General features: G+C 41.5%; 1 protein-coding gene across 4 annotated transcripts in view; it reads right to left on the reverse strand.

Annotated features, from left to right (window-relative positions):
* The window catches only part of CHM (CHM Rab escort protein), a 69,721-nt gene that overhangs the window by 36,298 nt on the left and 8,715 nt on the right, over nucleotides 1-24,708 (reverse strand). For 2 of the 4 annotated variants that reach the window (XM_060270452.1, XM_060270451.1), the window contains exons 2-8: nucleotides 23,313-23,379; nucleotides 13,564-13,636; nucleotides 12,833-12,957; nucleotides 8,760-9,162; nucleotides 4,677-4,793; nucleotides 2,678-2,798; nucleotides 849-1,074 (exon numbers count right to left, since the gene is read on the reverse strand). In XM_060270452.1, coding sequence (XP_060126435.1) covers nucleotides 849-1,074; nucleotides 2,678-2,798; nucleotides 4,677-4,793; nucleotides 8,760-9,162; nucleotides 12,833-12,957; nucleotides 13,564-13,636; nucleotides 23,313-23,379 — 1,132 coding nt within the window. Of the gene's footprint in view, nucleotides 1-848; nucleotides 1,075-2,677; nucleotides 2,799-4,676; nucleotides 4,794-7,145; nucleotides 8,633-8,759; nucleotides 9,163-12,828; nucleotides 12,958-13,563; nucleotides 13,637-23,312; nucleotides 23,380-24,708 lie in introns of those variants that run through there. The other 2 variants (XM_035113845.2, XM_035113846.2) reach the window with 2 other exon arrangements.

Genomic DNA, 24,708 nt, shown 5'->3' on the forward strand with positions numbered 1-24,708 from the left:
AATACAATGGGTATGTGTCTGGTTATGTAAGCAGCGTTTGGTGAAGTTTATCTCCATCAGCAGGGAAAAAATCCAACCAAATACAGAGCGAGGTGTGGGTATTTTCAGCTGTTCCACAACCTTTCTATGAGCCACCTGAGTGCAGCTCAAGGACTGCTAGTAGACCACAGGGCACAGTTTGAGAACCTCTGGACACAAACAGGGATTTCACAAAGGCTACACACTGACTGTCAGAAACAAGTATCACACATCATAACCTAAGGTCGTCATTCCTGGACCACACAGCAACTTTCTATATTTATGGAGAACCTTCAAAAAGCTGCTTTGAGGCTTGATGGGAGAGAGGTAGGAAAAGAAAATTTTACTGACGGGAAAGGAAAACACATGGATGGCGGCTGTAAACTGAATTGAGAGACACAAGATGACTTTCAATGCCACATTTAACTGCTCCCAAGGGACAGCTCCAAATTAAAGTTTCATATTTTAAAGCTCCAGTTAATGAATTAATAATAGAAAACAATGTACTAGAGCTTTAGGGATTGGATCAGTCCACAGGGATGCAGGTGTCCCTCGTAGGCTATTGTGATGATGATTGGGGGGGGGGGAGAAAGGGGAGGAGCCACAAGTTTAATATACTGTTGCCATCTCAGTTCTTCCACACGATTCACCGCTAAACAAAGGAAGCCCTAAGGAAGCGCCGAATTCTTAAAAGGCTTTATTTTCCACGTACAAATATGTAAACACAGGGAAATGAAAACAGTTAAGTGTCTAAAAGGAATTAAATCAGATTAGTCAGTATTCCCAACTGACTGGCTTTAAAAAAAGAAAAGAAATAAAACATTGCTTACCGGCAAAAGCACTGTGGGATCTCTCCTTGGCCATACAAAGGAAACAAGAAGGGAGTGTTTCCGTAACGCCCAAGGCACTGGAGGAACTTCTGGGTCGCCTTCAGGCCATCTATGGTGTAGCAGTCAGCCTCCGAGACCATCGCAATGGAATGCAAGATGAAATGCTGCAGATTGGGAGTCAACTTCTGGGTTTTTAAGTAGTCTGAGAATTTACAGTCCTTCTGACCTGTTTCAGGGAATAAAAGAAAAGTCCAGCATTAGTCACTCCGGATAATTATTTACAACTACAGCAACAAAACAACAACAACAACAACAACAAAAACCAGCCAATCAATCAATACAAGGCACACTACAATCACAAAAGGACTGTACTATGTCAAATACTGTGTTAGTCATCTTTTAGGCTTCTGGCATCTCTCAGAACTCTACCAGGCAACACTCAAACACTAAGCCTCAATTTGTGTTTTTTCTTTACTGGTTACATTTGTTCCCCACCATTCCTCCAAACCTATCCATTCTTAAGGAAATCAGCCCTGAGTGCTCACTGGAAGGACAGATCCTGAAGCTGAGGCTCCAATACCGGTACTTTGGCCACCTCATGAGAATGTTGGGAAAGATTGAGGGCACTAGGAGAAGGGGACGGCAGAGGACAAGATGGTTGGACAGTGTTCTCGAAGCCACCAACATGAGTCTGACCAAACTGCGGGAGGCAGTGGAAGACAGGAGTGCCTGGCGTGCTCTGGTCCATGAGGTCACGAAGAGTCGGACAGGACTAAATGACTAAACAACAACAACATTCCTCCAAGGAGTTCAAGGTCATACACACACTTCTTCTCCCTCTCTCCATTTTATCCTCCCAGCAACCCTGTGAGGTAGGCTGAAAAACGGGGACTGGCTTAAAGTCACCCAGTGGACTTCATGACTGAGTGGGGAATTGAAACTTGATTTCTCAGGTCTTAGTCTGACACTAACCATTACACCATACTGGCTCACACTGTTTTGGATCCATCCCTCCCTACCCAACACATTTTTTTAAAGCACGGCAACCAATAACCCCATTTCTGCTGTTATCTCTCGCCTCAAGAAACAAAATCATCGCTCACAGCTTTGGAACCACATGTACTGCCTGGATTAGAAATGCACTTAGACGGATGCTCTTAGCCCAGAGATGGAAGGAAGACAAAGTTCCCACCAGAGAGGAATGGCAGACCAAACTGATGGACTATGCGGAGATGGTGAAAATGACTGGGAAAATCAGAAACCAGGAAGACCAGCATTTCCACAAAGAATGGGGGGAATTTATAATTTACCTTGGAGACCACTGTAAACACTTGAACTCTTTAGCAGGATTTGAATAACACTTGTAGTGTAACAAGAACCAGGTATATATGGGATACTTAAAAACTGGAGTGACTTAAAATATGCAGCAGAAAAAGCACTAGCGACGGAACCCATGGAAGGGGGGGGGAAGCCCAGAGATTTGGGTAAACCTTTGTTTATTTACCTTTTTATTACTTATGATTTTGAATGTGAATTTTAATTTGTAAAACCAAATAAAAAATATTATAAAGGAGGGGAGAGAAATGCTCAGAGCTCCACATGCTCAAAGGCTTCAACATCAACTCGAATGATCAGGAAGGTTCCGCACATGTCCCAGAGGAGCGTCCACCAACAGTAATGTGAATGGAAAGCCTGCACACATGGGGCTTCCTTCAGCACATCAGAGGTAATAGGGAGATCTTGTATAGCATCTGAGAGCCAAAAGGTGCAGACATTTAAAGATCAAATGAAAATGCCCAGTGAGATTCTCCTGTTCAACAAATAGGTACCTTGATATTCATCAGGGTGCTGCTCATAATCCAGACAAAATGTAAGAAATTTCATCAGCATTCTTTTTTCCACCATGGTCAACTGTTTGCTGTTGAAGACGTCCGCTCTAGAACATGGAACCTGAAATATAATTTGGAGGTTCGTTTTCCACCATTTCAAACACAGTCAGGCCAGGAAATGATCTGTGTCACAGAACTGGAGAAATCTGTATTTTTTTAGTATTATTTTAAAACGGGATTTTTCTGTGTGAAAAATGCAATCTCTTGCACACATCATGGATAGATACCTCAACCACGCTTAAGAGGTCTGGAGTGGGGTGTGGGTTATGCACTCTCTTCCTTGGTCCCATGGTTTGCAGGCACAAATACCCCCTGCCCTCTCAGAACCATGGCTTGTTCCTCAAAATTTAAATGCTGATTGAGAGGGAACCTTGGTTTAATATTAATCATGGTTACATAGGGAGAGGGAAGAATTTCTTAGCCATGGTAAAGAAGAATGGGGACATTACATTTACACCTGCCTTATGAGTCATGCTTTCTAACAGTCATTATATTCATGCTTAGCCATTCAGAGTATTCTGAAGATTATCAGCATGGATCACAACCTACCTTCCCTCCAGAGGGAAACTGCCTGCTTTTCAACAAGTTTAAGGATTGTTTTTTGAGCAATCACTCAACTTTTGAGAAATCTCTTGCAGCTCTTCCTTAGTCCTATAAACTTGTGTTCAGATGTCTGCAAAAACTCATGTTTGCTGCCTCTTAGACTTCTTTTCTCCCATATAATAAGCCACTAATATGCTATTCTTCTAGACAAACACTTGATGTTGGTTCATGTGATGGTCTTGCATTTTAAACAACCTTGTTTCAATGCTGGGCAATTGTGTCCTTCAAGGACCTCACCTCTTGTCCTCACAAAAACTATAATGATTTTGGTTGATATGATTTTCCAGTCAGCATCCTGTTGACTGCAGAGTTACATTAGAAGACATTTCCTTTCTTAGTTCTGCTAATAAGCTCTAGCACCTCCTTCCCAACTGAATGCAAATAATGAATTTGGAAAACTGCACTATTTGGAAATCTATTGCTAATATTAGCTTTATTATATCAACAGTCAACTGGTGAGAATGGGAGATTTGGAGCACCAATCAAATTAATTCTCTTTTTCCAATTCCTTAACATATTCCCAAACCTCAGGTACATGTGCTCCCTCCTCTAGCCTTCTCCACTCCAGTTCCCTTCCCAACTCCTTTTGCTGGGCAAACCTTTATTATCTGAATTGGTAAACTTTTAGTTTGCACTTGCCCTCCAAACCACTACAAGGCCATTTAAAACCATATTTTCCAACTATGGGTTGCAGGGCAAATCAAAGTTTGCTGTCACGGCGTTGACAAACTATGGTTTGCCTGAATAAGAAAGTGAGAGAGAACTTGAATAGATAAGGGGAAGAGAGAAGGTGGAGGGGAAACTGTGTGTGAGCTTGAAACTTTGATCCTAGGCCTGCATCAGCAGTTGGTATCACTAGGAATGTGTCAAAGCCCATGCTTCTACTGAGGACACACTGCCAACTCCAGATGCCCACTGGCTCCACTTCTCTCTCTTCCTTACAAGCAGTGATAAGAGGGGAGGGATGTGAATACAGCATAGACTTTCACTTGACTTGTACACTTCCTCTGGGAAGTTGTGAAGATTGGGACCAGAGGGAGGAGGCAAGTGAGTGGGTAGCAGTGACAGTGGTGAGGAGTAGATGGGCCCATTCAGAAAGGGGGTCCCAATGACAGCATCTTATTCAAGGCGCTTCAAAACATGCACCTGTTCCTGCTTAGACAAGCCAGATCAGGGTTGGTCATTATATCAAAACCAGTCCATGAATGAAAGAGCGTATAGCAGAGAAAGTGGTAGAGTGAAAGGAATTATAGCTACATAAAAACTTATGTTTGTCAAATTTGCACTTTCACATGAATTACAAGCTCAGCTTTTGCAATTAGGTCCATCACAGTACCTGTTCCACTCTGCCTTCTCGAAATGCAAGGATCCGGGTGACATTTTTGAACTCGGCATAGCGACTAACATTTGACTTAATTAGGAGGTCAATCAACAATCCTCGGGAGTACAGTAACTGCACAAAAGAAAACACACACACATATATATTTGAAGACAAACTTAATTTCAATTATCTTCTTTCTAGCATTGTTGAAGAGGAACACACTGTCAAGGCTCCACATTTTTGCAAATTAAAAGTGTCATTTATATGATAACAGTGGGACTACTACTTCTGTATCTTAAGCCTTTGAATAAAAGTAGTAAATGCTCCCAGTGCTATAGCCAAAGTGGGAGAAGTGAAAAACAAGAGGGAAAATGTCAGCATGCTTGGGGGAACCTTGAGATTTCCACAAGTACAAATAACCTTTATTCTTGAAAAAGTAGAAGGAGCAAACCGCCACTACCCTACAAAAACAAAATAATACTGCCCAATGAGAATAAACTGCCACCTAATGCAGCTGTAAAAGTAAAAGAGTAAAAGGAGAAGGAGATGAAATGCCTTGCTTTAAGAGAATGGTTGGCTGAAACAGCAGCATCGCTTTCAGGGTGGAGGATACACAACAACATTTTGTTGCAGTTGGAATTTGTCTATATACTAATACTATGTACTGTACTACAAAAGTTCCAGCTTCAGTGTGGGCTTGAAGCTATTAGGAGGATCATGCCTACTTGGTTCAGGACTTAAATTAAAAGGACATACTCTTCCAGATTTGGTGGAGGGGAATAAGGATGCTCCCCTACACTCCGTAACTCCACGGGCAATAACTGCTGCATATCTGACTTTACCTTACTGAAAAGTTCACTCCTATGCTCACTTGAAGCAAAGCCAGAGGCTTCAAGGTGAAGAAAGGATGGAGAATAAAGGTAAAATGCAAAGAGTTGAAATCTGGAAGGGCTGCTTCCGATTTTTCTACGAGTGTCCGAGTAAGTGGGAGAATCATGCTTTTCAAATTTCCAGGTCATACCTGAAGAGGGAGGGGAGAATCTACTACAGACTAAATCCAGGAGGAGGAGGAGGAGGAGGAGGAGGAGGAGGAGGAGACACATAATTCACACATTCTCTCACACATAGTTTCTGGCTGCTTTGACTATTGTCCAGAGAGAGAGAGAGAGAGAGAGAGAGAGAGAGAGAGAGAGAGAGAGAGAGAGAGAGAGAGAGAGAGAGAGAGAGAGAGAGAGAGAGATATGAAGGATGTGTTTTTGCTGAAATAGTCAAGAGAAAAACCTAGGGGAAGTCAGAGGAGAGGCACAAATCCTTTCATGCAATCTTGGCAGAAGAAGTCATCTACATCAGGGATAGTCATCATGAATTCTCATCATCCTTGATCCCCAGCCATGCTGGCTAGGAATGATGCAAATTGTGATCTAGCAGGTGGAGGGTACCACGATGGCTATACTTGCTTTATATAGTGAGTTACTGGGTATCCAGCCCCGCAACACACGAACTAGGGTCCAAATGGTTTACTCCCACTGATATGTGAGTTCCAAGCACTTTCACGGGTGCAGTATTTACTTTGGACTGTCTCATGGGGTGCTGGTTCAAAAGGCCACCTTAATCTGCAGAGGAAGGGCAGTTTTGCGGTGAGCTAAAGAGCCTCTGTGCATGAACAAAACAGTAAATGCAGAGATTGGGATCCCAGCCAAGGAACTGAAAAGAGCAGAAGAAAGGATGCAGGCAGGCTGCAAGCCATCTGGTAATCAGAAATAAAGGGAGGCAGCAACCAATGCCAGTTTGGTCTACCTGGAGGTGAGGACAATGGAAGAGGTAGAGCACTCGAGACCGAATATCCTTTCAAAATAAGTGACATATTTATTGTAAGGCTCCCTGAAGTCAGAACCAAAGAGGATACAATATGCTTCTGAATACCAGTTACTAGAATTGCCAGAATGGAGAGTACCCATAGGCATTTGGTTTGTCTCAGTGTGAACAGGATGTTGAACTAGATGGGAATTTGGCCTGATCCAACAAGGCTTTTCCTATATTCTTATCTTTGGAAGTAAACTTCCTGGAACACAGGGTGCTTCCAACCAATCTGTTTATAGAGCATTTATCCTGATTTATTTGCAGGGAGATCAGATGACATTGGCTATTTAATGAGCATTCATTTCAAATTATTTGCATGGAGGTTAGGTGGTGCTGCATTAAAGCAAGTGTAATCCCAGGGCATTTTCTTTTCACTTTCCTTACTGCATAAAATCTGATTATTTGGGGGAAGTAGGTTTGTTGCCCAAGAGTGTGAAACCAACTGAACAATCTGAATTTTGCCAGGGTGCAACTGAACCCCACCCTAAATATTTGACAGTCAGGAAGTGCCCTAGGTTTGATAAATTAGAATAGAGAATCTTATGGGAGTTCTCCAAAAGCTACCCATGCTATCAAGAAAAAGCTGGAGATCTTCTTCCCATTTCTACTGCATAACATACTTACCAGTTTTTGGAGGTTTCAAACTTGTACATTCTGGTTGCATTTGGACAATGCATTAGCTTTTATCGACTCGTACAAAACCTCTTTGGCTCCTCCCTTTGTGCAAGCAGGGAAAACAAACTAAGAAGTTGCAATGTTTCCTATTATGTGTCAATTGGTAACTATGGTTTATGGCTTCCAAACAAGCCAGGTTTTGAAACCCAACTTCCTTACACTTACGCGTTTGCGGGTGATGGGAAGCTCTAGTTAATGGTGGCTTCCTGGTTTGTTCCCTTGGTTGTGCATTCTTTATATGTTTTCTCTCCCTCAATTTCCGTCTTTTTTGAGGCTTAAACTACTTCCTCATTTCCTCAATATCCCAGCAAGCAGTGTGCTCACAACGGTTACAAGTTAAAACCATAAAACTTAATCTTCTAATACCTTTGCTCACTTTATATAAGCTAAAAATTTATTACACATTCTGGGAAGGACATGAATGTAAAAAACCACAGTGCAAGATGGATGACTTAACTTTTTAAAAAAGAAGAAGCAATGCTCCACTGAAGAAAGTTACTTATGCAATGCCATCACTCTCAAAGTCTCGAGGAGAGAACTTTGTAAGGCCTAGCAAGAGATGTGGGAGGCTGGTTGCCTGATTAGAACAAAATCCAAAGGAAGCTCACAGGGGCACGATAGGGCAAAAGAGGCCAGAGTTGCAGAATCTGGGAGAGCTCTGACTGAGCGACTTACTTTGCCAGCAAACCCCCACACAGTTAAAACAGGTGGAATGTGGGGGACATAGGAAGCTGCCTTATACCAGCTCAGACCATTGGTACATCTAGCTCAGTATTGTCTCTAATGGGCAGCAGTGGTTCTCCAGGGTTTTAAGCAGAGGGCTTTTCCAGCCCTACCTGGCGATGCTGAGGAATGAACTTGGGACCTTCTCCTACCATGCAAAGCAAATGCAGTGGGGGACTGTTTGGAAAACTCAAATCCAATGACATCTGGGAGCCATAGACCTAGTTTTGGGACTCTTTGGACCCTGTCTCTGTTTAGCATTGCCACAAGTACTATGTCTGCAACTTTACACGACTTCATTAAGCATGTGTACCGAATCATAACATTTGATTCTCCCCAATAGTTCATCCTGCAATAATATTTCTCGCAGCAAGGTAGAAGAGAGTTAGAATAGTACGACAGCACAGGAGAAGTTGTTTTTTTGTTTTCTGGAAATACAGTTTCTTAAAAAGCACATAGCTTTCAGAGAACATGTAGTACAGTTCTCCCTACAAAAACCCAAATCCCTGATCAGCAAAGCAATATTCCTAAAGGAAAAGGTGCAAGAAGTATCTTGTTTTGAGACCCAATATGGTTGTACTATCCCAAAAGCAAAGCGTGCTTTTAGCAGATACTTTAGCTTTGGTTCCTTTTTTTTAAAAGAGAGCATGTGTGTCTATTTAAAACCCCCACAAAAAGTTCTTTTATAAAGTAACCTATGTTCTTTACAGCAGAATACTAGGTCCCGGTATCATCATAATTATCTTGCATTGCCTGTGAAGTTTCCAAAGGAATATTTTTCAATGAAGCAAACATAGGGTGCAGGATTATTAAAGAAAACATAGGCAATGAGTTCCCTACCTTAGAAATTAAATCAATATTAAATCGTCTCCCTTCTTTAACAATTTGGGAATAAGTAATTTTCCTTGGTTCAACTGCAGCTTCCACTATTGATGCAGCTTCGTTATTTTCCACTTCCAGTACTGACTGACCAGGTGTTACATTGTCACAGGGATTCTCCCCCAGAGAGGTCACTTCAACAGCTTCGTGGTCAGCTGTACATTCTGCTTCACTTCCTGCAGCACTGTCAGGGAATGTTTCTTCACCTTTGGTCCCCAATGGCTGATCCTCCAAAGGACAGCACTCTTCCTCAGCCTCTGGGGTGCCAGAGACCTCCTCTACAACCTCACTAGAAGAAGAAGCAACAGAGGCAGGGGCCTTCGGAAGTGCACCAGCTTCTTCCACATCTTCAGCAAGATCCTGACTGATTTTTCAAGGAGAGGGAGAGGGAGAGAACAGATGAAAATCAGTCCCCAAAGCTTTCTTGCAACATTCTGGGTACAACAGCTATTTCAACCAACTGATCGAAACATTATAAGAGCCATGTCTGCTTTGCCTAGTCAACACAGATACACAAAACAAGACATCTCATCTCCTATATTTCTAACTTTCAGAGTGTGAGTGTCGTAGCTTACGTTACCGAAACAGCACAACCAATTAAGACAGTGGTAGCAATCGGTTTGGAGAAAGCCTCCAGCAGTATGAAAAATAGCCCCACTAGGATAAAGCACACTCATTGGCTAAAGGATACTGACTGATGTTGGGCAGAAGGGACAAAAGAAGATGGAGCAAAGCAGCTGAAATTCTGAATAGCAGCATTCCATAATGCAATATTTTGTTACAAGTCCCAGGTAACGGCGTGAGTAGAGTGCATGTGCACAGGTCTCATCCCCAGCCACTGACTGGCTGAACTGCTGTGAAGTAACAGAATGTTTTAGAAGGGCTCAGTGGGGAAGTGCCAGCAACAAAATGTTAACAAATACAATACAGCTTTGTTGAGGGAAGTGAATGACCAGCTTGGATGGAAGAATATCACACCACAGGGACTATGAATAGAAGGAGCTGTGCATCATGGATTGTGTGCAAAGCCATAATTTGGAATATCATTAAAAGTGGCTTATGTGTACATGCACGCACACACATATACGGAAACAAAATCTTCATCTTTATTACCGATCCACCCATGGCCTTTAATGAAACATAATGAAGGCATGCTTTAAATCTTACTGCTGTGACCATTAATCTTGTGGCTGCCTATCATGATAAAGGTAAGGAGGTCAAAAGAGCAAGGTCAGCAGATGTAACAAGTCTTTGGCATCCTCCTTTCTTCCTTAATGGCAAAATCCTTAACATTCTCCTTCTAAGGCCACACTCCACATTTCAAGCTCATTTTCCTTTTTAATCTTCAACTTCAATGAAGTCTACCTCAGCAACTAGCATTTTTGAACTTGGGATTTCAGCTTAGGCTACCAGCAGAGATGAATCAAATCAGTGTCATTATTAGTGGGGGGCGGGGGAGGAAGAGTTCAGCAACCATTTTGCATTATCTTTTTATCTCAGCCACTTAGCTATTAATCCTCCGAGTAAATGTTTTAAGCCTAGCCGTCAACAAATGAACTGCTATCTGAAAGGTGATCTGAAATGATACAGCAGTAAAACTTCAGTACTTATCAATAAAAGGCAGAGTTTCCCCAGTTGCCAGAGGTAAAAGCTATTTAATTTTTCAGGTCTTCTTATGTCTATCTCTGATCTAATTAGCAACCACACTAGTTTTTTTTTTTGCAAGAGAAGCCCCCGAGTGAGCTGGACCGAAATAAAACTCATCACATCACTCGGCCCAGGTAAGCTTTATAGGCTTCACCTAAATGTATTATTTCAGAAATATTGTTTCCAGTAACAATGTATTTTCAACTCAGGGCTGAGGGGTTAGGCTACATGTGACAGGCAGGGTTTTTGTCATATATATTTTTAACACAGCTGCAGGGGTGAGGGTGGGCTGCAAAGTGAATTGGAAAAACAATACTAGGTGAGAAATATTTTGATCCTCTCTACATTTTCCACGATTAAAATGATTCCTCCCCTGAAAGCTGCTATTGGCCCTAAGAGGGGAGGGGCAAGGGGAGGAAAAGGAAGAGACAGAGGCTGTTCTCAGAATGCCTCCCTGGCTTCTTTCGAGTTTATCCTCAAAACTCACAGTTTCCAGGAAGCCTATGGAACAACCTCCTACTCCCAACTACAGATATGGGAGGAATGGTTCTCATTTTAATGCAAATTGACCAAATTATCACTTTCTAAAACAATATGTAAACACAGCTACATTCAGACGTACATTAGCTGCAGCTATTAAACCTGCTGACGGTGTGACTATTCAAGGATTCCCAGCAACCTTATAACAACAACCAAAATATTTTTGTATAAAACTTAATTTCTCAACAGAACTGTAGCTATAAAAACCGGGCTGGGGGGGGGGGCAGGAGAGACACCCAAGTTTAAATCTTTTGTGCAGACGGAGATTTGTTTGTTTGTTTAAACCTGTAATACTAATTCACAAGGATACATCTGCAGCACAAATTGTGGTGTAAATTCTGAACATTATCTAGCGTCATTCATTAATTAATGGTACTAACAAAAGAATCTCTCAAAGCCAACGTGTCTTATTAATGCCTCGTAACAGCCACCCCTTCCGATAGGTCAAAAGAAAAATTGCCAACCAGCTGGTTAATTTATGCAGCACAGGTGTTCACTATTTATTTTTCAACCATTTGCCTTTTTTTCAATACCGCTTGTTGCGGAGATGGTTTTCTTCCACTTTGATGGATGCACTTTGTTCTGTGGCCATTCATTTCGGTTTTGTGCACTATATTACCACTGCAACCCAGCTGTTTTTATTCTTTCAAAATAAATGTTTAATGGCAACTTCATAGGAGTTCAGGGAAATTAAGCAACAATGGCAAAAACTAACTGAAGCATGTAAACCGTCAGAACTGCTGTGATCAGCTCTCTCCCTCAAACATTAAGTTATTAAAAGGAAGAGGTTTTTTATTTCCAATTTTAATTTTTTAGATACATAACATAAACTCAAATAACACTTATTCAAGACAAAGAGCCTGTTCTGATGTAACAGGCAAACTGTCTTCAGTACTGGTCTGCATGGCTTGGATATGGTTCGCTTAAACCAGGAAGTGAGTGAATTGGTTCACATGTAACACTAAGCCAAACCATGGTTTAGGATGGATGCACAAGGGTTCCCACAGAGGAAGTGCACTCTTCTTTTGGCCTTCTTGCAGGTGTGCTGCCATGAGCTATGCTACAGTTTAGTTAAGTGCATTGTCCAAACTCAATGCATGCCTCCATGAAAAAACCACAAACTATAAACCCAAGAACATACCTTGGTTCTAGCTTGTGGTTTGCCAGGAGCAAGACATTCTGTCAGCCCAATTTTGGACATAATATGAAGCCAGACAATGAGTCTAAAGAATTTACAGGAGTTCACTATTCACCTCTGAGTCCAGTTCAAGGTGCTGGTGCTCACCTTTAGGGTTTCAGATCCAAATACCAGAAGGATCTCCTCTCCCTATCAAAGCCTGCCTGTACTTTAAGATCTTCTGGGGATGCTCTTTTCCACACTGAAGGAAGCTTGTCAAGCAGTGGAATGAGACAGCCTTATCTATAGTGATGCCTCAATTACAGAATGCCCTACACTCACAAATATACCAGACACAGAAATTGCCTTCTGATTTGTTTGTCCAGGAATTCTAAGCTGATATTGTTTAGCCTGCAATTACATTTTTAGCTATTTCTTTTATTGTTGTACATTTTATGATTTTATTTATGCTCTGCACCCCAATTTGGTATCTGTATAGATGAAAGATATGCTACAACTATTCTAAATAAAATAAAACAAACTGCTTGTGGCATCTCTGAAGCCAGCTGTGGCCACAGCAGTGAGCGCCAAACCTTCCTTTCTCGGGTCTAAGTTGGGGGAGCAGGTATCACCATAGAGGACCAAGCTCACACAGTTGGCCCATTGGCTTCCCTCAGTTCAAAATGTGCCTCCACACACACCATTTATGTGCAGAACAGGAAGCACTCACCTGGCATAGCAGAAATCTTCAACATGCTGAATGGTTCGGTCTGCCTTGTTCAGAGGAATACCTTCTTCGTTTTCAAGGATCAGTTCTTTCCAGGGGGTGTTATCCTCACAAGGCTCAGCCGTTTTCTTGCAAGAATATGCAAAAAAGAACAGAAGTGTTTCATTAAAAAATTTTTAAAAAATGAGCAAATGATGTTTTGGTTTTATTTAAATGTTAAGAAATTTGAGAAATAAATATTTGATTCACTTTCTTTAGCAGTGTGAGGGGTAGGGGTTATACCAGACCCCCTCCATAGACTGAATTTTTCCAGTCTATGTACCCTTCAAATGTGTGTGTGTGGTTATGAAATGAGAGGTCAAAGGAAACAGGCCTGGAAAGTTCCTATGTTCGTGCTGTAATTTAAAAAAGAAGTTGCAGAGGATTGTAAATGAAATTCTGGGCAGCAATAGAATCTTAACACCAAAATGTTTATTGAAATATCTGAAATGCACAGCAAACAAGGAAAACTCGGAAGTTGCAACAGTAATGATTACTGCAGCCAGACTAGTCACAGCAAGAAATTGGAAATCAGATATATCAGGTGACATTTTGCAAGGATATAAAAACATATGGGATATAGCATAGTTGATAAAACCTACATATTCTAAAATAGATATTGAATGATATTTTCCCCTGAAGTTTTTAACCAAAAGGCTGAACATTTAGCACAATACAAAATCACTACTGCTTACCTGGTTCTCTTTTATCCAAGACAATAATCCAGAGAAACTAAAACTTGCCCAGTTTCCTCCATAGTATTGTCTTCTATTGTGGAGATGGGGGAGGGGAAGGGGGAGAGAAAAGAAGAAAAGAATAGCTAATGGAGTAAGCTTTCATTTTTGCAGATTCTATTGCAATTATTTAAACATAATTTACAAACTACTTAGTACTTTTTAAAAAAAACCAAAAACCTCCTTGCAGTGAACAACAGAAAAAAATGAATATCATTAAAGCAAATATACAATGCAGAGTCAGTAAAAGTAGTAGTATACACATAAAAACAGGAAATAACACAGGGTCTGATCTTATGGTTCACAAGCAAAATGAAGTGAGTAAGTTCTGCTACCAAAAAGGCTTCTGTTCCACAGGAACAGAAGAAAAGCAAAAACACACCACAGCAATCCCAAATAAGTAAAGTTTACAGTTTCTAATTCATATACATGTAGCATTGGTAGAATTTTGGGTAGGATGTTTTTTGAGTGTGGGGGTGACATTTTGTTTCTGCTTTTAATAAAACCCATACACTCTGAAAATACATTTGCATTTTTCCACCTTAAAAATGATACCCCAAAAAAGAGTCTCAATTGTAGGACAAAAGAATAAGATAAGATATTCCTAGCACTTCTGTGCATAACCACTGTCAAGTGCTCTGTATCATTCAAGAACAGCAGCACCATCAAAGGCTGCTCTTGAGCTGAGAAAATAGAAGGGCCAGGTTTTCTTCCAACTCTTAATTTAGTTTCTGTAATTAGCATATTCCAAATCTGCAGAAACCTGAAAGCCCCTGGCCATCTGGGGGGAAAGGGCCACTACAGAAAAACATGGGCACTGTGGCTTCTAAATTTTTGACAGAGCCTCCTAAAGCAACTCAGATTAGGTTGGCTACTGTTAAACAGCATTTTTGTCCCCACTTAACAATAAAAAAGCAGGTTGCACAAAGAAATGTCGAGTTATATGACCTGATAAAAGGATTCAAATCAAGTGTGCATTTGTGTGCTGTGCAGAATGTACTCAGCTTGCCACAGAGAAGCACAAGTAGCTACAGAGGGCACTAAAGGGTTACCCCAATCCAAGCTCAAAGGAAATCCCACTTAGCATATGCATTCACACATTTAAAGTACATTTACGCACATGTTTAAGGGAGCTGAGAACTGTGGCTCTGTGAAGGGTAAACTACAGTTCCCTAGATCAGTGGTTCCCAACAGGTGGTCCGGGGACCCCCAGGGGTCCGCGAGCTATGCCAGAGGGGTCCTCAAGATGCTATTAGAATAAAAAATATATTAAATATATTTAGTATGATAACAGATTTTTTGTTTTGGCCACTCCCTGCATGAGCAGAGTCTAGCGCAAAACTAGAATTAGATAGAGGCAGTAGTTCTGCTGTATGCCATTAGGTGGCGCTTTACAAACACTACTGTTTTGCAAAGAGGCAGCGCGCGCATTCTACTAACGCTCACCTCCCCAAGATGCTTTGCGCGCGTCGGCTTCATTTGTGCGCTACTGTGCAGGTACCCTGTCTTCTCCATTCCCCTCCCTCCTCCCTGGCGCGCGCTGCCTCTTTGCAAAACAGTAGTGTTTGTAAACAAAGCGTTGTTTTTCGCGGAAGCTACAGTTCGCGTAGTTAAAAATGGACCCTTGGTTAAAAAGTGGTTCATCTCATTAAGAACTGAAAATTAAAACTAACTGTATACTGATGGAGTACTCTGTTGTAACTGTAAAAAACGTATAAATATAAAATATAAAAAGACTCTTAATTTGGCTCTCACTTTTTAATTTTAGGATTAGGAATTAATGGGGGTCCTTGTCACAATAGCGGCTCGATGAGGGGTCCTCGAGAAAATTTTGTTGGGAACCCCTGCCCTAGATTATTTGGGGAAAGAGAGGAGGGAAGCATGCAACCCCAAATCTTGTGCATGCTTGCTTCTATAATGTGAACCATGGTTTAGTGCTACATCTGAAGCACGTTTCTGTCTTCCAGAGACAGGAGACCTTCATAACTGTGTGGTCAGAAGAACGGTGTCACTGATGCAAATGCAACAGTAGACTTGCAGGAGGGGGCAAGAACAGTTCTTTTGTAAATGTTGATTAGGAAAGTTACACCTCTCGATGCCGTAATAGTCCTGGAAAAACAAATCAAAACTGCTGATGCCTGAGAAGAAGTTTCTGTTACTTTATGATTTCTCCAGAGCGCAGCCTGCATTTGTCTCTCCCCTTTTTGATCTCTGGAGTGTGTGTGCATGTCTCCTGTCACCTTAATAAGCTTTCTCTTGTTACTGACCCGGTCAAATGGATTTTAAGGCAAGAATGTATAAGGACTTCTGGGCCTAATCTTAAATTTCAACTAATCACTTGGCTGAAGCACTTATTAGATAGGGATATAGGGAACCTGTGGCCCTTCTGCTGTTGCTGGATACAACTCCCATCAGTCCTGGTCACAGGCCATGCTGGCTGATGGGATTTGGAGCCCAACAAGATCTGAAGGGCAGGTGATTGGCATCTCATCCCAAAATGGTTTGAGGGCTAGTCAGCTTCTTTGAACACCTCATATTTTTCTTTAAACTTTTCATATCACTGAAAAAAGAATGAATTACCAACGTTTGATCATTTTCACACATTACATCAGCAGGAGACCCAGGTCAACTTTAGTGTAAAAGCAATCTGTTGGACCAGACCAACGGTCCAACAGTCTGTGGCCCCTGGGAAAAGCTCACCACCAATCTCCTCAGTTTTTCCATACACACACACGAGGGAAGAGGAAATTCAAGGCCAAATGGAGGTTCCATGTAGCTGTCATAGTCAATAGATGCTGATAAATACTAGGAAGACAGATCTATCTAACCCCCTCTCCCCTTTAAAGCCATCTAAGTTAATGTGGCAGTGAAATAAGAATAAATGTGTGCCCCAAAAGCCATTTTGTGATTGCTTCTACTCAAAAAGGGCAAGATCAGAAATTTGGAACAGGGTGAGTTTTTCCAGTATTTGGTCTACATGACCAACATATGGCTTTTGCCATGAAGATCAGGGCGATCGTACATCAGAGCTGATTTTATAGATTATCCCTGCCCAACAAAGGAGAAAATAAAGTTTGAGCCTCCCACAAAGATAACTAGGTGGATGGCATGGTGGCTATTCAGATAAACATCCTAATATTTTACAACCAGTACACTACCACAACAATGAATGGAAAATAAACATATTAAAAAGAGAGACTTTCCTTCCAAGAATGAGGGATAAATTTGGCTTGGAAGTATTCTGTTCTATCTAGTATTTCACTAAGGCACCTATAGTGAGCTTTTGGTAATACCCAAACTTACTTTTATGCCAACTGGTTTGACTGATTAAAAAAGCAAAGTGAGAAAGCTGCCTATTCCTGCATTGCAGGGAATTTGGACTAGAAGATCCTCAGGGTCCCTTCCAACTCTAGAATTCTATGATTCTATGAATGAAAGAAGTAAGCTGACTAGAGAGTAGTGCAGGGGGGTGGGGAGGATCTATCTATTCCCACCTGCCCCCAGTTTTCCAGTTAGATTTAGATAAGTGTATAAAGGGTTGGAGCCAAAGCAATTTTTACTTTGTGGTTACAAACCTTTGTGCACTTAGTAAGCTCCACCAAACTAAGCATGCAATATTTTGCACACTGCTATATAAATTTCATAAATATGCCGAACAGGACAATTTTATATGCCAACTAAGGTATAAAGAAACCATTTTATGTTGTCAAAGCAGTAATAAGATTAAGTTTGATAAGAAAAAAAGTGTTGCATATGTTTATATTTTCCCCAAAATCTCCAGTGCCCCCACAAAAAGAACTAGGAAGAAATCCCCCACCCTCAGCTTCAAAATTTCTGGAGGTTTTACATCCCTAGTTCAACAGCTTATTTCTTTGTACTGTGACAAAATGATTAGACTCATAAACCAAATTTTACTGTCAGACACGAAATAGACAACCTGAAGAAATATGCTGCCTTCCCTTTGCTTTGGTTATTCCACCAATGCATCCAGAATTTACGAACAAGAGCAAAGTCCCCTAAAACAAGAACATTTGGGGGAAGGGGAGGGGAGGAGGGAGGTCACTAGGAAGAAAGATCTTCATGCATAAACAAATCGCTTTCACAACTGCATTCAATTCTCAACTTTCACAACTTCAAATTTAAAGTCAATGCCAAGTCTCACGTTCCGAATTGCAAATTACTTTTCTAAATCACTTAGCATCTATCCTTGAAATTTCACACGTCAACAGCTCATTAATATCTACAGTAAATGTAGCTCTCTGAAAAAGAACCACATTTTTTTTCCCCAAAAACATTTTATTGAGACGGATAGCTAGCACCCAGAAATAGAGCCCCCTTCAATTACAATTTGGCAGAAGCTAACTTTGGTTTTAAAACATGACTACCGGAATTTATGGCCAGGCTGCAATGGAAGTGACTATTTTGAATAAGATTAGCTGTTCTTGATGGGGGATGCTTGGACAGTGTTTATAAATCAACAGAGGTGCTACTCAGTGGTTTATAATGGTCCACTTCAGACCATCTACCATCATCACATAAGCGGTATATTATGATAAACGCAAAACAGTGGCGGGAGATTAAAAGTAATAAGATCCACCCAGGGTAATGAATCCAGGCGGCACTGGCACACAAAGTACTTCAAAAGTTTCATTTGACTCACAGTTTCTCGCTGCCCCCCTCCTATTATGCTTTCTATCCAACTCCTATCAGAAAAGAGAGATTTAAAGTTTACACAGCATAGCGAGGATCAGATTTACAAGTGGGACCAATATTCCATTCCTCCTTCTTGTATGCCATAACACCCAAGAATATTGTTTAGGATTTATGGATTTAAATTTTGAGGAGCAAACCCAAGTGGTAGTTTTCATCTTTTATTTCTCCAAATTTTAGTTTTATTTATTGATGGAGGCCTATCCCTGTCTTGCAAACACTCTTAGAAGCAACAGGCAGCTGTCCAGCCAGGATAAATGAAAGTGGGAAATGTGTTTTATGCAATTCGATCTGGAAGGACTCAAAACACATAGCTACTGTAACGGGAGGGGAAAACATCCCATTGTATGCTGCATTTCAACAAAAAATGAGAATTATTAGATATGTTTTACTTACTCAAATTGTTAAGACAGTGCTTTAGACAGCTGACAATTCTTAATACATTTTTCCAAGTCCATTTCTCATTTACTGGGAGATTGGAAACCCACTTGTTCTAGATAGGGTTGCACTCCCTCTGAAGGAGCAAGAGTGTAGCTTGCGGGGTACTCCTGGATACATCTTTGTCATTAGAAGCAGAAGTATCCTCTGTGGGTATGAGTGCATTTTACCAACTTAGCCTGGTTCACTAGCCTGATCATTTTAGTTCATGCGGTGGTAACCTCAAAGTTTGATTGCTGCAATGAATTTTACATGGCGCTGCCCTTGGGCCTGGTTTGAAAGCTCCAGCTGGAGCAGAATGTAGCATATGGATTGCTGATTGGGGCATCTGGCAAACAACATATGACAATATTGTTTTTTTAAAAATGTATTTATTGAAGATTTTCAAACACAAAAAACATACAAAAATACAGAACACAAAAAGAAAACACAAAACACAAAAAGAAAAAACAAAACACAAAAAATACAAAATACAAAAATTCTAACTTATATCTTGATCATAACACTTTGGACTCCCTCGACACCCCCCACCTTGGGTCCCTGCTACAATATTATTTAGACAGTATTCATTGTTATTTAACACATCTTAAACATTGCTCTCTCAATCCTTTATTTCTATATTCAACTATAATTCCCAATTCTATTTATATCACCTTTAATCTAATATTTCAAACCAAATATTTCTATTTTCCCTTTCTTCATTCTATTAAAATTTTCCCTTCTGCCTATAGTTTTTACTTACAACGATTCATCATTCTAATATTAGCTCTTATATCATAATATTGTTTCAAACATAATAATATATCTCCCCCCCCTTCCCCCAGATCTAGATTCTCCAAGAGTTTTCAGCGAAATCCATTTGTCATACCAGTATTGGGCCTTCCATTTCATCCATCCTAATCAACATATATATTCTTTTAACCCACTCCCACCCTTTCCCATAACTTCCACAGGACATTTTTACCCCACTTCTGCTGTTTCCTCCCACATCCACCTGTACCTTCCTTTCTAACTTCCCAGAGCGTGCCCTGTCCTCCTTCTCTCACTAGGAGGGCAAAAGCCCACCCTGGTTCGTCCTTGAGGTGTTCTTGCGTCAAATCCTTTTTCTGTTCCACATCTCCCACTTGTGGAGCATTCTGCCATTCTTCTTCCTCCTCCTCTTCAAATTGTACAGCTTCTTCATACACCATGGAAATGTCCAATGTTGGTGATTCCTCTTTGTCCTCAGCATCCAATTTTACAGCTTCATTTCCAGTTCTATTTTCCGTGCAGCTTTCTCCATTCGCTTCTCTTTGTTGTTTATTATTTTCACGCAGCTGCTTAGTATATGAATTCAGTTCCTTTCTAATGTCAAAAAGTTCTAAAAGAATCTTTTGCCAAAGCTGGTCTTTTGCGGATGTTGGGTCTAGAGCCATCTTTTCTATTCCAGTCCCATGGGAAAACAGCAAATTGCACAACAGGAAATAGTGTGAGGCTTATTCCAAAACATTGTACTGGGTACAATCTGGGTATCTTCTCCTTTTAATTTCTTTCAATCACACCCCCCTTCTTCTTTTTAGCAGTTCCAATCACAGAGTCCAATCGCTGATCCCTCCAGGGACCTAGATCTGGCTTCCGGGGGGGGGGGGTTTCTTTTAAGTCCAATTGTTAATAAATTAGATACTTCCTTTCACCTTCCCGGCAAGGGATCAGGTTACTGTATCACAGTCTCTCAATTAGAAGAGGCCGACTCCCTTTTTAAACCTCTTCCGTGGCCAATTCTGTCTAATCTTAGACTTTTAGAGTTCTTTTACTCACGGTTTCCGAATTTTAATTTCTTTTGCTATGGAAGAATCCACCGCTCTCCGCCGCCGGCACGAAGCTTCGCTACTGCGAGGGTGACAATGATGCTCAAAATGGCCCCCACGACTACCAGCCCACTCTAACCGGGGCTCTTGACCGAGCTTACCGGAGAGTAGAGGAGTCAGAATTAGGGCGCTGCTGAGCTCTTCGTCCCCATAAAACACAATATGGGGCTCTTTCGGGTAGCGTGTCGCTTTCGCGGCTCTCCCCCCCCTCGCGGAGCCGGGTTGCCTCGGAGCTCGAGGCGAACCCCGCCGGACAGCACTGCCAGTAGACTGGAAGTCCCATATGACACTATTGTTAAAGCATCTGCGCTGGCTGCCCATCTATTACTCAGCCAGCTTTAAGTTCCTTGTACAGTATCAATTTACAAAGCCCTGAACAAGTTATGCCTGAACCCCTATATCCCAGCTCAATCAACGGATACGGGTGGCGCTGTGGTTCAAACCACTGAGCCTCTTGGACTTGCTGATCAGAAGGTTGGCAGTTCGAATCCATGCGATGGAGTGAGCTCTCATTGCTCTGTTCCAGCTCCTGCCAACCTAGCAGTTTGTTTGTTTTTTATTAAAAAAGACTTTATTTCGTTTAAAAATATACATAGCCAACCCAACAGTTTGAAAGCACACCAGTGCAAGTAGATAAAAAGGTACAACTGCAGTGGGAAAGTGTTTCCGTGCACTCTGGTACTCATCATGGTCCTCCGTGCACCAATAGCGTTTTAGTCCTGCTGGCCACATGACCCAAAAAGCTGTTTGTGGATAAACGCCAACTGCCTCGGCGGCCTGAAAAGCGAGATGACCGCTGCAACCCCATAGTTGCCTTTGACTGGATTTAACCGTTATCCCAGCTCAATCACTGAAATAATCTGCAGGAGAATTGTTGGTTGTTCACTGAGTTGTTGAGGCTCGATGGACAATAATAAAATGAACCTGTAGTGTTATTGGCCCAGTACTATGAAATATTTTTCCAACAGGGATTCAACAGGCACCTTCTGTGTCACCTTTTAACACCTGCTGAAAACCTCTCTATTCCATCAGGCTTATGGGACAAGAAGCTACAGTTAGAACTGGATATGGAACAACTGAGTGGTTCAAAATTGGGAAAGGAGTACGACAAGGTTGTATATTGTCTCCCTTCTTATTTAACTTATATGCAGAATTCATCATGCGAAAGGCTGGACTAGATGAATCCCTAGCCGGAATTAAGATTGCCGGAAGAAATATCAACAACCTCAGATATGCAGATGACACAACCTTGATGGCAGAAAGCGAGGAGGAATTAAAGAACCTTTTAATGAGGGTGAAAGAGGAGAGCGCAAAATATGGTCTGAAGCTCAACATCAAAAAAACCAAGATCATGGCCACTGGTCCCATCACCTCCTGGCAAATAGAAGGGGAAGAAATGGAGGCAGTGAGAGATTTTACTTTCTTGGGCTCCTTGATCACTGCAGATGGTGACAGCAGTCACGAAATTAAAAGACGCCTGCTTCTTGGGAGAAAAGCAATGACAAACCTAGACAGCATCTTAAAAAGCAGAGACATCACCTTGCCGACAAAGGTCCGTATAGTTAAAGCTATGGTTTTCCCAGTAGTGATGTATGGAAGTGAGAGCTGGACCATAAAGAAGGCTGATCGCCGAAGAATTGATGCTTTTGAATTGTGGTGCTGGAGGAGACTCTTGAGAGTCCCATGGACTGCAAGAAGATCAAACCTATCCATTCTTAAGGAAATCAGCCCTGAGTGCTCCCTGGAAGGACAGATCGTGAAGCTGAGGCTCCAATACTTTGGCCACCTCATGAGAAGAGAAGAATCCTTGGAAAAGACCCTGATGTTGGGAAAGATTGAGGGCACTAGGAGAAGGGGACGTCAGAGGACAAGATGGTTGGACAGTGTTCTCGAAGCTACGAACATGAGTTTGACCAAACTGCGGGAGGCAGTGCAAGACAGGAGTGCCTGGCGTGCTATGGTCCATGGGGTCACGAAGAGTCGGACACGACTAAACGACTAAACAACAACAAATTTCCACAATAGTTAGCCGATTTTTGGTGGTAACCTTTTATAGTGTTTTTACTGTATGGCTTTATATGTACAATTGTTGTAAACCACTCTAATATTCTTTAGGAATAACGGTATATAAATAGATTTATTCACTGGAAATACATGCAGTTTTGAAATCAGAAGTCTATTTTAAGTGTATTCAAGAACATGTAAAATAGTGTTTGGTGCTGCCTATGTCTGAGCATTCCTACCAATCCTCTGCCAGTCCCAATTCAGAGAAGGGTGATGTTCAATTGTTATTTCCTCCCTCACGGGCTAATACCATGGCTAAGGAGAGATTTGCAGGCTCTCACACACTCTCCCGCAAACGTCCTCACTCCTGGAAGAGGTGAACAACTGACATATGAGAGTCCATGTTTTCCTACATATTTATTTAAAGTATTTCTTATCCATCATTCAACACAAGGTCCCATACAACCAAGGAGATACTGAAAGGAGTGATGGAATCTCACCCAAAAGCTCCAGTGTAGACTGCAGAAAAGGGGGGTACTTACACTCATTCCAGGGGAATGTGTCTCAGATAATATCATGTTGTTTAGTGATCACAACAAAAATAAATGTCCCTAAAGGTATCATACAACAGTTAATACAAGGTGAAACCACAATCTGTTATGCCAAGAAGACAACATGTAACAAAAGATGACAATTAGTTAGAAGACTTACGAATCCACATGGAGAACCCGCTGGCCACTTCTTGAACATGCGGCTGCTATGATAGATTCAGGCAAACCTGTAAAGGAGGGAGACATGGGCACCACTGTTATACCAGACCAGCTGAGAGCTGCCCCTTCTGGCACATCCTCCCTACATTCAGAGGAAGGAATCATGGAGCTTTTAATGGGGAGGGTCTAATATTTTAAAGTTCTCTTTTCCACCCTTGTTTACCTGTTCTCCCCCAACTTTAGGCACACATTCCAGCCAGGCAAAAGCCTGGGGAAGGCATGGCCTAGGTTGAGTCCCAAGGGCCATATAAAGCAGTCCAGAGGGCTGCATTTGGCCCCAGGGCGCAAGGTTGCTCGCCCTTGTTCTATGTGCACATAACAGGGTTGCCTTTGCTTCTGCACTGTAATGGAAAGCGACACCAAAGCTGTCTATCACGTAAGACCATAAAGAAGACCAAGCCGAAGCCTGTAGATGAGCTTTACGCAAGTTCAGCAAAATGACTCCATAACAAGATCAGAAATCGGTATGAAACCAGGAAGCATTCTAATCTATTTCATATCTTCAGGTGCCCTTAAGGTAGAAATTCAGACTTTCAGCAACTTTTTAGTCATTTTTAAGGCCTACCTTTTTGACAGATAGTGGAAGATTTAATCTCAGCTGGCAAAAGGGGGGGGGGAGTTATAAAGGTTCAATGCAAGTTCCCAACATCAATGGCTGTTTTGTTGTGATGGAACACCATTTTAACACTTGGGTTTTACCCCAGGGTGGGGAGGAGAAAAAGGATTGCTATGCTAGGAATAGATGAAAGTTTATTTTGTCTAGTAGACAATTCCGAAGGCATTGGGAGTTTCACACCACAGGCCAAGATTCTTTTTTCCTATAGCAGTGTTTCAAACTTACACAAGTGTCCCCAGTTCTATGAGCCAATTAGCATATTGATTTCCATTGAAGAAACACTATTTGGGCGAAGCTTCCAGCTACTTTCGTTGACACATTGCCGGTATCTAGGAATGGCGCATTGCAACAGACAACGCCTGTAGTTTATGCTTGTTTGGCTACACAAGCTTTTCAAATGCCTTTAAATCTTAAAGCAATGCATACCAAGATTTCAAAATCACCATCTGTAATCAAGTAACAACCACCTTGCATTTGCTACATTTCATCCAGAAATCCCCATGAGCTATTTTACAGGCTTTTTGCTGTCAGATTTAAAAGTAGTATTAATAAAATGTTAGCAGTTTATAATCTAGGAAATGAATGCTGGATACGACTGTAAAGGAAATGGAGGCAAAATTACCCTTTTCCAATTTGGGATGGGGCAACCTTCCAACTAAATTTGAGTTTGTCTAAATAGTACCGTACTCCTTGTTTTGTCACCGTAGCAATGTGGGGGCCA

The sequence above is a fragment of the Zootoca vivipara genome, chromosome Z (genome assembly GCF_963506605.1).
Source record: "Zootoca vivipara chromosome Z, rZooViv1.1, whole genome shotgun sequence".
Taxonomy (NCBI): domain Eukaryota; kingdom Metazoa; phylum Chordata; class Lepidosauria; order Squamata; family Lacertidae; genus Zootoca; species Zootoca vivipara.